Source organism: Protopterus annectens, chromosome 12.part0 (assembly GCF_019279795.1).
Source record: "Protopterus annectens isolate FY-2018-M chromosome 12.part0, PAN1.0, whole genome shotgun sequence".
NCBI classification, from domain to species: Eukaryota; Metazoa; Chordata; order Ceratodontiformes; family Protopteridae; genus Protopterus; species Protopterus annectens.
The window spans coordinates 391,347,490-391,362,756 of record NC_056746.1 but is presented as its reverse complement, the minus strand read 5'-3'; the positions used below and the strand labels follow the sequence as shown (position 1 = coordinate 391,362,756).

General features: G+C 40.7%; 1 protein-coding gene across 1 annotated transcript in view; it reads left to right on the top strand.

Annotated features, from left to right (window-relative positions):
• The window catches only part of WIPI2 (WD repeat domain, phosphoinositide interacting 2), a gene marked incomplete in the record, with an annotated part of 1,162,476 nt that overhangs the window by 1,030,097 nt on the left and 117,112 nt on the right, over nt 1–15,267 (top strand). Inside the window, 1 exon segment of the mRNA XM_044089486.1 lies at nt 8,400–8,530. Coding sequence (XP_043945421.1) covers nt 8,400–8,530 — 131 coding nt within the window.

Genomic DNA, 15,267 nt, shown 5'->3' with positions numbered 1-15,267 from the left:
ATGCAAATATAGCATTTATAGTCATATTAGTTCCAGCTAATTTTGTAACTGTCTAATTATATCTCAGTTCTGCAGTGACACGTAACTGTAAACTGCCAACTTCCTTTTGAATGCCCATGATTGTAAAAAGAAAATTGTTATATATTACTCTATGTTTTTCTCTTTGTAGCAACTACTTAGTATGTGTTAATTCGTGGAGCTTTTCTCCCTGGACATCCACTGAAAAAGGATCTGGTCCAGTTGGATTTTCCTGGTTAATAAATGTAAAATAAATAAATATTAATAATGTCTGACTACAAGGGGTTTGTTGTTAAATTTCCCATTGTATTTGGCGGCTGTTGGAACTGTTAGATCTATGCATTTATGTAAGTGTGCATAAAGCACTTTAGTGAAATTGGCTGCTGTTTCTGGGTAAGTGGTGGTAATGCCAGGGGTGAATTTAGAGATTTCATCATATAATTGTATAAGGTTTGCCCCTTTGAAGTCCTGGTTCCAGAGCATGTAGTGGTTCTGAGAGTAAATGCCATGAATTTATGGTCCGCTTAAACCTGTGAAGGAAAACAAGAGACTAGATCAGGTAGAGGCAATAGACCAGATCAAAAATATTTTGGCCTGTAGTGAGTTTGCTAACTACTTGATCCAAGGAATTTCTGTTGTTCAACTCTAAACCTATCTGTGCATACCCTGTTAGAGCTAATAAGTGCATCAGTCTGTGGTTGGATAGTTGAAGCCACTTAAGATTATGAAGTTGTTGCTTGTAGGAATTTCTTTTAAAACTTCCAGTTATAAACGCACACTCAAACAGAAAGGCATTGTAAGGCTCTTAATGGAAAAATCAGCATCTGTCTGTCCCGAGGCTCTTGCTGGCCCAGTGGCAAAGATTCCAGCACTGTATGTTGGAGGTCTTGGGTTCAAGTCCAAGATGGGAGCTAATATTTTCCTTTCACTTCTATGATTCTAAAATCTCTAGAAATATAGTATGATCATCTGGGAACATGGAGCAATTCTATAATATGCTATAAATTGGAATCTTGTCTTGTCCTTGGCAAACTGATGTTCTAGGAGCTCAGTTTATGGATCCCTGGGTATCAGTTTAAATGACATGTGATCCCTGACAAATATGGAGACACTACCACAGTTTCCACCTGGCCTAAAGGTATGGTAGCTGCAAGACCCAGGTATGGAAGCAGTACTTTCTTCATGTTTAAACCAGGTCTTTGTAACTGCTCATACTTTAACATCTTCCAGATGCAGGAGCACCTCAAGACTGTGCCCTTAGATGTAGGAAACTTCATTGTTTCTTTCATAGGACTAAGGTTTCTCTTATACTGATTCCACATGTTGTCCTGAAGATGGTTTCAGTGGTTTCCTGAAGCAGTCCATTCACGTCTTGGTGGTGGTTGCAGCAGCAGGAACCATAGGTGAGTAGATCTGCCACACTCCGTTCACCATTGAAGAAGGAATGTGAGTATAGGAAGATGGAGTAGCTGTTTGTCTCCTTTGCTTCATTAAGAAAATAGGTCTTGCAGTTATTTACCAGATACTCACTTTACAAGTGCATTGCCAGCTGCATTGTTTCTCGCTACTGTTCAGCCATCCACCAACTGACGAGTACTGAGGTTTGAAGCCCATTCCACTTTAGAGGAGTGGCTGCCTCTAGTGCTTGCTTACTTCAGGAATGTATGTGTTGCAGATATATTTACTGTGTGGCTACTTAGTCTTGTCTGCACACCCTCACCAAGTATTGTCATCTTAATTGCATCTCAAGGAATCAAGCGACTTTTGAGTGGCCTGTCAAAGGTGTGGGATTATCTATGTAGTTACTCTCGGTTTTCACTGTTTGCCTGCAAAAAAAAAGGAAGTTTTTAAGGAGTCAGACTGGCTTGTATTCTGCCTCAGCTGCTGGTAATTGACTCTGCTGCGGCCACTTGTTCAGATTTTTTATCTTTTTCCCCAGGTCCTCTGGGTATAGCACTTGCAGACACCAAAGACTTGGGGGATAGCCATGTCTTCTGCAGCTGTGGGGGATGCCCTTGTCAGGCAAGAGAGAGTCACGTATGCCTGTGCCCAAAGAATACGCAGGCGAAGGGTCTTCACTTGGCCCGGATGGAGATGTAGAAGCTGGTACTGGTAAGCCTGCCAAGAGTCATTTTTCAGAGTGTGCGCTTACTGAGAACTTCCCAGTCTCCTGCTTCTACTTCTATAGACAGGGCTAATTTACTGGGATTTGCCAAGTAATTTTTTGCTGTTTTTTTCCTTGCTTTCTGATCATTCAAGCTACAAAAGAACAAGAGTTCCTTTACTTCTGACTTTTGTTTTCAGATATTTGGGGGGGGGGGGGGGGGTCAGGAATTTCTTCTCAATCTGACCGTTGTAATTTGAGGAAAATATGACATTGGATTTCCCTCCTGAAGTTATCTCTCTTTCTGATACTTTGTCTAAGATAAGAGTTTTTTCAGTGTGAACAGAATAAAATTCCTGTAGCACAAAAAATGTATTATGATTTCTTATAGTTCCAGATGCCTAAAGCTGCAGCTTTTCTGTATTGCCTGTTTTAGAAAGTCTTTTTGTCTCTAACCTGACAGTCTTCTGTTTCCAAGAAGCTAGTCAGGTTATGTAAGTTACGATACACACGTACCTGTTTTCTAATCCTAAAGCAGAGTCCGCATTTATTTATCTGTCCAAATACACTGCTGCTAAACTGCATTCTGCCGCTAACCCCATTCCCTCTGACAAGGATGAAAAACAATGTGGATACATTGGGGAAAAATGTAATCTTCTAGTACTTTAACTTTCAGTATTTTAAACTGCCATTATCTTTTGAGAACGTACAGAAGTTAATGGTTAACCTTCCTTCTTTTTCTTCTGAGGTAAATAATTCATTAAATGCTTCCGTGACCGCTTTTTCCCAGGTTACTAAGCAGTTTTAAAGTGCACTTATGATACCACTGAGTCTTCATCCAGAGCTGCTGCTTCTGAATCAGTCTTGAGGAGACTGTCTTGGTTTTGTTCTCAGTCTGTCTGATTATGTTAAATATAAAATATTAAATTCTCCTTTAAATAGGTTTTGCTTGGCCCTTCTGCAGCTGAGGTGCTCAAGAAGTGTAATGAAAGGAGAAAACTGATTCAAGGAGTGACAGAGATTTATTCAGCCCTCTCTTTTGCAGAAAAAAAAATATTAACTCTCCCTCCTCCTCTGTTCCTTTTCTGGTAAGCCATTTAAGCAGTAAGGAGACTGCAAACAGGATTTAGCAAGGAGGCTGTAAAATGAAGCCTCAGTCTCCAAGGCAAAGGTTTTTGTTTGAGGATTTAATACTTCTCAAGGGGTCTACTTCATATGACCTAATTTTAATATGACTGACATTCATTTGACCGAGACCATATAACCTAAAGTTCATAACACTGAAAACTCACTTGAATGAAACACAACACCGACACCTTACAATGCTAGATTTCAACACAGTAAATTGCAAACTATAGACATGCACACTTACACCACCAAATGCTAACACTTTCCAGACCTTAAAAACTAATTATATACCCTCTTGTCAGAAACCAGACGATATAAAACCAAACTAGGTGGGGGGCTGTGTCCCCCACACCCCTTAACTATATATACTAACTCCAGGATCGCACTACAGTGGGGAAAAGGGCATATATACCTTTTACTTACCTTAGAGTAGTCTACACACTACCACTACTATGTCGAAATTTAGCATTGTAAGGTGTTGGTGCTGAGTTTCAGTCAAGCGAGTTTTCAGTATTTTGAACTTTAGGTTATATGGTCTCGGTCAAATGAATTTAAGTCAAATGAAAGGTCATATGAAGTAGACCCTTCTCAAGACAGAAGGATCCTGGAGGCATGTGCTGGATCTTTCAATCATGACAGATTGGGAACATAGTTGTGTAGAGTGGTATTTAGTACTGGATAAGCAGATGGATGCTGGATAATTTTGTAGGTAGTAAGAACCTATGTATATGTTAGTTGATTGGTAGTTCTCACCAATTTAATCTTTTTAGTACTATAGTGTTGGGTTCTGAAATGGGTATTTGCTGCACATTTTAGCCACTTTAGTATAGCATTGTTCAAGTTTTGATTTTTGTGTTGCCGGAGGTTAGTAAAGATGGGAGCACCATAAAGTAGTGAGGGTAAGAGTTGAGTAGTGGCGAGTGACGTTTTAGTTGCATTGGTGAGAGAGTTTTTGGCTGTGTAACATCTTTTGTTTTTGGTTATTTTTTTTAAATGCAATTTGTTGTATGCAATTTAAGATCATTATCCACTATCATCCCTAATAATTTGATTTGAGAAGTGACTTCAGTGGTTGTATCATTAAGAGAGAGGATTTTAAATTTAGTTTTTTTCATGAGAGGGGGATTTGGGGAAAAAAAATTAGTTTGTTTTTGGGAGAGGATTGAGCATGAGTTGTGAGTTACAGAGCCGCGTTTCTATGGCTGTTGAACCTTCCTGATTAATTTTGTTTGGATATGTGCCAGGTTGATTGATAGGCATATGAGTATGGAGTCTTCTTCGTATTGTGTTAGGGAGGCCTGTTCTGTAGATGTGTGCACAGTGTTGATAAGAATGTTAGAGGAGGGTATGCGGTGCCTTTTTACTGAGAGATACCTATAGAACAAGTAACTTTTGAACTATAAAAGGGTGGGCTTAGGTGAGGACATTTGAAGTAGTACTTTGCTGTGACAAACTCAAAGGCTTTAGACAAGTTTAGAAATAAAGAAGAAAATAGTTTGCCATTTTATTTAGCTTTATTAACAGTGTCTCCTAAGGCTAGAAGTGCAGTGTTAGTACTATGTGAGAGACGAAGCCGTGCTGTGGGAGATGGTTTAGTAGTTGTTTCTGAATACATTAAGTATTTTGGAGGGGGGGATAACATTGCTATAGGTCCAAGTTTGTGATGTCTGTTGAATTTCCTCCTTTATGTAGCAGGATTATGTGTGATTTTTTTCCAAAGATGGAGAATATGGGATTCCTGGATTGACCTATTTATAAGGACTGCGACAGGATAGGCAGTGTTATTGGCTGTCATTTTAAAGTGCTCTCTTGGAAGATCATCAGCTGAAGGTTTGAATTTGTTTGAGTAGTTTTATGTAGATCTGGAGACAGGTTTGAAGGTGAAAATGAATGTGATAACGTGACTGTTGGGCAGGATTAGGATTAGATGCTGGGGAGTCCTTGGTTAGGGATGCTATACTGTTTATGAAATAAGAGTTAATTTTATTACAATTTTGAGTGGCGAGTTATTGGGAGGGGGTTTAGGGTTGACTTTTTGGCCGCGATCTAAGATTTCTTTAATGAGTGACCAGAATTTTTAGGGTTGGTTTACCAGTGTTCTAAAAGTTGTTCAAATTTTTTTCTTCATGTATTTGCTTTTTAGTACGGTTGTGGAGCATTCTGAAGTTTTTGTGATATTGTGGTTATTTTTGCAATTCTTTCCACTCTTTCTCCATCTTGCATTAGCATTCTGCTCTCTTTTTGTAGCCCAATCTCATTTTTTGTTTTTACTGTCTAGAATGCAAGGCTTTTTAGGGAAGCTGTTTTGAACTTTTTTACAGCATCATCTAAGGAGAGGATTTTTAGGATGCTCCAGTTAACAGATAATAAAGTAGCAATGAATATTTCTGGGTCGTGTGTTGTTTTTATAAACATACTATTTAAGTGGCTGTGTGAGGTGACTGGTTGTATAGCTTGGGAGATGGTCACTGAGATAGTCTGACATTGCACATGTGGTGGCGAATTTGCTAGGGTCTGATACCAGGGTCCTGTCTAATAAGGAATTTAATGTCTTGCTGTAATGTGTAAGGCTGTTAATTAAGTGTGTGAAACCATACAATTTCATGCTAGATGTAGGGAGGTTGGAGGTTATGGCCAACTAACTAATATTGACATCACCAAGTAGCATTTGTCCTGTGGAATTGTTATGGATATCCAGCCACCTGAAGAGGTCTAAAGAGCCTTAATGCATATTTAATTACATTATTTTCAGTAACATAATAAGGTCTGCTGAACTGGATTTTGGTATTAGTTTGTTGTAGAGGGAAATGTGGTAATTATTGGGAAATGTTACAGCAGTACCAGCACTCTGTATAAGGTTATTATGGATGAAACTCTAGCTGGTGTCTGTAATTTCGGAGTCCTTTATGCTGAATTAAAGCCAAGTTTTAGTTATACTGAGGATATCAGGCTTATGTTTGGGTACTCCATGTATGTAGTTTAGTGGTTATATTTCTTATGCTTCTAATATTTGTGTCAGCAAAAGTTAGATTACTGGAGTGGGAATGGAGGTGGTAGACCATTGTAGGGTTAGAGTAGTGTGTGGAAGGGAATTGTTTTGATGATGGTTTTGATAACTGGAGACAGGATTATGATGAATTTAATGTCCTAGGAGGATTTTAGTATATCAGAGTATTATTCCTGCTTTTGGAGAGAGTTTTTTCCACTTAATTTTAAATTATTTTGGTTTGAGTTGAAATAGAGTTAATGAGTCTGCATTTGGGGTAAATGTGAGGGGCATTATTAAATAGATTTAGTGTAATGTGTGGGGAGTTTAAGAAGGAAGTATGGCTTGGTGGTTGGGACTGAGTTGGAGAGATGTTGAGAGTTATTGTTGAGGCATGGCTCAGTAGGTCGAGAAAAATGGAGGATAAGTTGAAGAGTTGCATGACAAAATAAAGGAATCTGTATTTTATTGATGGCAGATAGTAGAGAAGTAGGAATCAAGAAGTTATAGGGTTGTAGGATATTTAGCGGTGGGCTGAAAGCTGGTAGAAGGTAGGTAGGAAGCATTTTCTATGATGGAGGAAAGGTTACCCTGGTATCTACTTTTATGTTTTGAAATGTAAGAAATAGTGGGGTTTTAAAGGATAAAGAATGAGGATGTTAGTATAGGAAGTACTGAGGGTTTATTTGGGAGAATATATCCATGGGAGATGCACTAATTCTGTTTTGTAAAAGGCAGTTTGCCTACTCAACTTGTGTGAGGCCTTCAGAAAGGCTACTATGGCCATGGATAAAGGGTTTGTAATACACTTTGCCTACTTGGACCTTGGCAAACCTTTTGATACTATTGTCCTTGCTGGAAATATCGACAGACTAATCCCAGGTCAACAACAATTCATATATAGTTCACTGGATCGATAACCATTTGATAGAACTCTTACTGTTAAGGTAGGGGAGATTTGCTCTAGTTAGAAAAAAATATCACTTGGAGTCTCACAGGGTTCTATCCTCAACCCCCCCCCCCCCCAATCTGTGGCATTTACTTTTCTGACATGAAAGTTGATGTTAAGGATGACTGCAGACTGGTAGTGATTATCAAATCTCATTTCGTCATTCTTAATTGTTTAAAAAGGGCTTGACCAAACAAATGCTTTAATGTGCATTAACCATGGTCTTACCCTCAACACTAAAAAATGTAGCCTAGTTTCTTTCAGTAAATCAACCACAATCACCACATATCATCTAACATTCCACTTAAATTTGATCCAGTCAGAGACTTGCATGCCTGCACTGATAAAATCTCTCTTGATTACTTTCGGCTTTTCCTGGTTAGGGATCGCCACAGCGTATCACCGGTCTGCTGTTGATTGGCAGTGGATTTGTACGGTGTCGTTGCCAGCCCGGCACCCAAACTTCACACAAGACACACACATATGCACCTACTATCGCTGTCATGGTTAGAAAATATTTCTACCTTGCACAACTTATCCTTGTAATATCAGTTCAAGGGATTGAGAAGTTATAGTCCCATTAATTATTCCATCCTTATTAGTCCTATCATTGAATGTAATGCTACCTTCAGCATGTATCTCACTGAGTATGTAAACCATCTTAAGATCACATCTCCTTGCCGAAAAAATATTTTTGTGTTACCGGTCATAAGTATGACTGAAGTATGAATTATGAATCGTAGGCTTGTTGATGCAATGTAAGTGCTGGTACATTTATCTATATTTTAGACTTTGATTTCAATCCAGTAAGGAATAATTGTGACTTTTCACTTTTAATTGATTGTACTCCTCAGACAATGATCACTTTGCAGCTTTGAGTAGTGCAGAGCTGCAAGGTAGTATAGTGATCATTTTGCTTTGGTGAATACTTTACATTGTAATATTTGTGAAAGTCACCCAGTTAACTAAACTGTACTTCAAAATACAGTTTCACAGTTCTTAAAATTTGTACGGCTTAGTGTGGTGCATTTTCTTACTTGCATTTCATGTATAGCTGTAATTTTATTGCTTTCTAAGAGATTTTCAGACAGATTGTAAACATAATTCACATTTTGAAAAGATATATATACCTTTTAAGATCTACTTATGCTTTTCTAGAACTGAGTAAGGAATGCAGTAAAGAAAACAAATAAGCACATATTTATTTTTTCTAGGCTAGATGGCAGTATTGAGTCAAGCAATGAAATTTTAGAGCCTACAGCACATGATCGACCACTGGTGACACAGACATACAGTGCGGCTGTTGCTAAAGGCACTTATGTGCCATCTTCGCCAACAAGACATGGTAAGGCACTGGTTATAATGTTAAGAATTATTTGTAGCGAATATCAGAGGATTTGTGATACTTGGATTCTTATGTTGCTGAATGCTTCTGTAACATAAATAGCAAATAATATTGATACTGTTTTAGAGTACTAATAAGGACCTCATTATTCTTGAACTCCATTGTGCTTAGAAAAATACATCTGCCATGTCTGTGGCTTTGCAAATGGATTCTTGTATGACAGCTGTACAGGCTGTGCATGCTTAAATATACTTAGTGTTAAAGTGACAGGCATAAAACACAGAAAGAGACCTTGTATATCTGCACCGAATGACATATTCTGACTAATGAGCCTTGCATACTGGAAGTTGCACTCTTGCCATTGTTTAACTTGGCTGTTTTTTTTTTGTCCAGTTCCAGCTGCTAACAGCTGAAGTATTAACATCCTTTGGTGTCTACTCACTAGTGACAGGAGGGGTATGAGCGGTTAATATTTGTTACTTTGTAATACTTGGCTATGAAATACATCTTGGGTACTCTTAGTAATGAATCTGCAGTACATCTGCGTGTGCCACCCTTTCAATGAATCAAGTTTGATGTATAGCAGTGTGCTGTTGAAATAGCAGACCCTTGGTTTCAGAATAATTTTCCACGGTGCAAATGTCAATTGTGAGCAACAAGTGACCACACATAGGATTTGAGCGATGTATAAACACAGAGTGAGAGCAGGGGAAGGCCAAGTAACTTAGCCACCCACATCGTATGCTGATGGTGGTATAATTACCTAATAATAAACAGTATTATTAAAATGAATGAATCTGTGGCTGCAGAAAAGGGAAAACAATATGGCAGAACAATTCAGAAACATTTTCTACAACTCTAGGTGGTAGCTCTAAAGGAATTGAGCACCATAAAATCCTGAATTTACAGGAAGGGGAATAGTAGAATGTTGTTAGGGGTAGGTGCAGCATTAACAAATGTATATGCAACAGGCTGTATTTGCCATTGGTAGTCACAGTGCTGTTCATTGTCATCCTTGGAGGCACTGTGGCATCTGATTGCATGCCATTCACTATGAAATTATTGACTGCCACCATGTGGATAGAGTCGCAATGCAGGAGCTAGTCAAGATATCTTATTTTTATCTGCAGGCCTGTGGAAGTCACCCAGTGCCTGCCCTTTGGATAACAAAGTACGTGTGGCTTGGAGAGTACTATTTTATGTTATTTATTTTTATTTAACATTTGTTAACCAGGAAAATCCAACTTGAAACAAAGCCATTTTTCAGCGGAGGCACGAGGAGAAATGCTCCAGATGCATGTCTTTGTAACATGGGAGGAAACCAGAGCACTCAGAGGAAACAGTCACGAATGCAGGGACAGACTCCACACTGAAGGCACCCCAGCCGAGAATCGAACCAGAGAACCTCTTGCTGTGAGGAGACAAAGCTACCGCTGCACCACTGCCCCTCCTGCTAAGAGGAATCTTTCAGCAACCAGTGGTGAATGTGGTAGTGGTATCCTAGGCATCAGCCTAAAGGATATTCTGACATTTCCTCAGTGCTATGCTATGCTGTGTTATGTGATTTCCTTGTACTACAAAGGAGAGACAACACCATGTAAGACTTTTATGGCATAGCTTGTTTCCATGAAGTACTTGGTGCCATATTCTGCAGGCCACCCAGGCAGTATTCATGACTCTCACATGTGGTACATTTACAATCTATTATCAACAGTTTGTGAGGAGTGGTTATGTTCCAGAGATGTGCTGTTGGCAATGATGGCTATACCCTCTAGCCATGATTAACGCTACCATATCAGAAATCCACACACTGTGTCAGATACCGACTATAACTATGCCCTGTCGAAAAGCCAGCCATCGTCAAATGTTTGTGTTTAGATTGCTGAAGGCATACTTTCACTTCCTGAATGTATTTAATTGTGTTTTGTCGTATAACTCGGGCACATGTGCAGTGATGTTCAGAATATATGCAGTGGTCTAATGTCATTTGTTTTCATCCAGTTCAACTATGGGTTGTCTGATCTGACCTCTGCATCAAATCTTGGGTTCCAGGGCTACAACTCCTCCCTTGGCCATAATTCCTTGATGTCTACCCTACTTCTTCAGACCTCATTTTCCACCTGAGGTGCTCAGTCATGCTTTTGAGTGCTTCTGTTTGTATCTTTTTTGCACAACCTTTGTATTGCTCCTCCCTTAGCAAGAGATCTCTCTCTCCATTTTTTTGTGTTAATAGTGCTAGTGTTAGAATAGATTTTAGCTGAGTTTTGCTAAGTGTGTGTATTTTAGAATAGTTATATATTCGAATATATCTGTATCTATATATATTTATATATATCTATGTGATATATATATATATATATATATATATATATATATATATATATATATATATATATACACACACACACACACACACAGTTAGGTACTTAGGATTGTTAGCTATTTTAACATTACAACTAAGGGTTAAGATGTCATAGTATAATTACATAATTGTGCGTTTTAAGTGTTCTTTTTATTAGCTTAAGTAATATATACTTTTTTTTCACAGTAGTAATAGCAGTCAACCATTGTTTGACGTGTGTGTTCATTTTCATCCACGGGTGACGGTCAGGGTTTTAAAAAGTGCACAGAGTGTGGGCATAAGCTGCCATTCCAGGACTCAAACTTTGTTTGTGTATATTCTGTGTACACCTCTGACCTTGATGCTTTGTGTCAGGCTTGTGCCTCTTTCAGCAGTCGAGCCCTACAAACCAGACGGGAAAAGCTTATACTGAAGGGCCTCCTCCCTCCCCAGGCAGGGTCTGCCATCCCTTCCTCTTCTGGGATTTCTCCACAAACTTAAGACAAGAAACCCAGGGAAAATACAGATGAAGATAAAGACAGGGACTCCAAACAGGACAAGACCAAAGAAAAGGAAAGCTCAAAGTCTGAGAAGTCCCATAAGTGGTCCATGGATCTGACTTTTTCGGGATCAGATCCCAAGGTAAGGGACTTTTGGAGCAGACAGTTTTTAGACACAGTATGTCTTCCTCCTTGGTCGAGGTTCTCTCCAGATTGTTAGCATTCTCCAAGTCTTCAGGAGAGGGGATATTCCAGACCACTGTTGGTGGCATTGCCATATGGATCATTGAGAGGTCTAACTGAACAGGATGTCAGCAGAATGATGAGAATGTTTCTCAGGATGCAGATACAGCTTGGAGTTCTCTCTGTACCATCCTCTGGGAATGTATCGAGTGCTGGTCCATCTACCCCTACTCTGGTCTCCTTTTTGGAACCAGTTTGCCCTTTGGCAGCAGTAGTTTTGGGCCCTATCTATCCCAGAGTGGCTTTGCCAGAGCCAGTAACTCAAGTGACTTTTAGTCCTACAGATTCCCTTCCACATTTCGGTCTGACATGTTCTCTTCTGGAAGAGCCTTGGAGCAGAAGTTCTGGAGTCGCAGCTCAAGGGGATGGTTTGACTCCTAAGCTTTTGGAGCTGTCTCTTGCCCTCTGGTCTTCAGCCCTGGATACCTCAACACTGAGATCTGCCTCAAGTTCGAGGCTTATGGCTTCAGAGGTTTCCTTTCTGTCCGAGGACAGGAAGGTGCCATTGGAGTCAGTAACATCCTGTGGTTTTGAGATTTGTGAATGGGTCCTTTCAATGCTGAAGGGAAAAGGCACTTTCACCCAAGTCAGCTTCATCTAAGCCCCGTCAGGAATCAACTTCTGCTTCTCCTCTTTTTGTTAGGCAGGGATAGCCTGTTCCACAGGTGTCCCAGGCAACCTGCTATTAAAGCTTTCAACATGATTCTGAACCCTTCTAATCTCCACCCCCCCCCCCTCCAGACAGTTCGTAGAAAACAGACATGCAAACAGAAGCCCTTAGACTCTTCCCCAGAGTCCATCACCAGAGACGAGACTTGGATGAAGGCAAAAGCTTCCCAGTATCCCCCCTCTGAGGAAGTCTCTTTCAGCGAATTCCTAGAATTGGTGAAATGGAGAGGTGTATGTTCTACAGGTAATCCTTTTCCAGATGAGTCCATGTTTTGAAACCTTTAGTTCTGGTTCATGTTCATCCTATGCAGTACCGTCTTTTGATCCACTCATGGATTTGGTGGCTCAGTGGGCATGAAAGGACCCTATCCCCAAGAAACCAGATGTGATTCTTTCCAGCCCTGCAGACAGGAAACATTTTAGCAAAGGTCCTCCCGTGGGGTGTGATGGTTGTAGCAATGGCCACAAAGAAAGGTGTATGAAGAAAGTTGTTTGTTCCATCCCCCTAATAGGGAATCTGTGGCTATTGACCGCTTTGAGAAATGGACGCATGCTTCAGTAAAGTTTACACTCAGAGTGTTGAACTACTTAGCTCGTGTCACCAGATTTCAGAAAGGCTTGACTAAGGAGATATCCAAGTATCTGTCTCGGATGTTCAAATGTTAGTGGACTCCATCTTCCACCCATAAATTTTACCTTCAGTGTGGCCATGCGTCTGCTTTTCAGTGCAGCTGATGGGCACAGCAAGGGCAGCAGGCACTGGTATCACTATCTGCCAACATGCCTGGATGTGTTTCTGTGATTTTACGGAAAGCTTCAGTATGTCTTTCATCACTGCCCCCTTTGATGGTTCCACCAGGAGTCAGTAAGATGGTAGGAGACTCTCTGGGGTATACATCCACTTCTCCACTCCCCAGAGATCCTAATCTAGGAATCAGTGGTTCAGAAAGTTAGATTTCTTTCCAGGAAACTCCTGGTGATAGACCCCCTCGTGGCAGAGGAGAGGAGTAACAATAATGGACAATCACCCTAGAGGCAGAGGTGGATCACGTAACCAGGGCTTTCGCAGGCTGTTTACCCAAAAGCCCTTTCACTACTCCTGAAGGTTTACCCGACTGCTGCACTCTGGAGGCAGTCAGGAGTGCTCATCTCTGCACCTACAAGCCTGGTGAAACATAACCACAGATTCATTGGTGCTAAACTTGACTTCAAGAGGTTATTCTATAACATTTTCCCTTTTCCCTGTTAGAAAAAGAAGAAAGTTCCTGATGTTCCACTCACTTAGTGGGAACTTGCAGAAGTTTCCAAGCTACTAAAATGAGAGTCCTCCAACCTGTCCCCGAAGACCAACTGGAGTCCAGATTCCACTCAAGGTTCTTTTTTGTACCCAAGAAAAGAGGGGACTTCAAACACATTCTGGACCTGAGCCATTTGAATTAGTATGTCACTCAGACAAAATTCTGGATGGTCAGACTTCAGTCCGTATTTCCTCTACTGAGGAAGGACAATTGGATGTACTTCATAGATCTCAAGGACACATACTATCATGTGAAGATGGAGGCATTCAAGGCGATTTCTCCATTTCTGGTTGAGAACCAATCATTATCAGTTCAGAGCCCTGCCATTCGATCTCACCACAGCCCCCAGGGTGTTCACCAAAGTTATGACAGTGGTAGCCACATATCTGTGCCTATTGGGGATCCGGGTTTTCCCGTACCTCAATGATTAGTTTCTCACCACTGCAAGCAACAATTTCATATCACACCACCAAGACCTTCGGCTGTAGCTGATGCAGGATCTTGGTATCAGTCAATCTGACCAAAAGCCAGCTTATGCCATCCCAGCAGGTAGAGTTTATCGGTTGCCACCTGAACATAAACTTATGGGTTGCCCAGTTTCCAGTCTTACTGCAACTCAAGTTGTGCACCACCCCTGTCCACCAGCAAGGCTGATCTTTTGCCTATGGAGTCTAATGGCATGCACAATCCTCGAGGTCCCACTTGCCAAATTTTACTTCAGGGTTCGTCAGTGGACTTTAGTGCTACAATGGTCCCAAAGGTTTTATCCACTCTATCCACTCCATGCCAAAATAAGACTTAAATTTGCAGGCAGCACATATCTTGATGGATATCATCTTCTGTGGTAGACAAATGTCCATTCCTAACAGGCTCCAGTCCAGTGCACTTGGTCATCCCTTCATATCAGTATTCTGGAGATCAGAGCGTTCCTTCTAGCATTGCAGGCCTTTCCGGACAATCTCCATAGGTGTGATCCAGGTGCAGACCGACAGTATGTCTGTAGTCTAGTATATCAACAAACAGGGATTCATCCAGTGTTCTGGAAGACAAGTTGAGCAGATCTATCTTGTTACCTCACGAGTAGTCCCCTCAGTCCAACAGTGACAGCCTTGCTCTTCACTCACCTTGCTGCGACCCATTTGCATTTCACCTAAACAACAAGTGCAACTGTTATTTGCCCTAATTCCTCTGCAGGGACAGTCACTGAGGGATGCTGTAGTCGACCACCAGGTCTCCATTATGCCTGCCCCTGTTGCCTTTAATGAAAAAGTCCATACAGAAAACAAGAATGTGCAAGGTTGAGGTGATCCTTTTTGCCCTTTTCTGGCATCGTCAGACATGGATTCCTTTCCTGTGGCCTCTTCTACTGCATCCTCCATGTAAAGTGGGTCACTATCCAGATCTAACACAGTTATCTGGACTACCTCCTCCAGACCATAAAGTCTTGTGACGTTAACTGCTTGGTTCCTCCAATTCTAACATTAGCCAGAGATGCCAGGCTTTCCTCATTGATTTTTCAGATCCTGTCATTGTTCCAAAAACATACCACCAGAGCAAGTTGAAGAGATATTTCATTTGGTCGGCTTCCAAGGGCTTGGATTCCTTTTTGGCTCCTGTTCCCTGCACCCTAGAATTTTTATCAGAACTTTTTCACAACAGATCCAGTTACTCAACTATCAAAGTTCA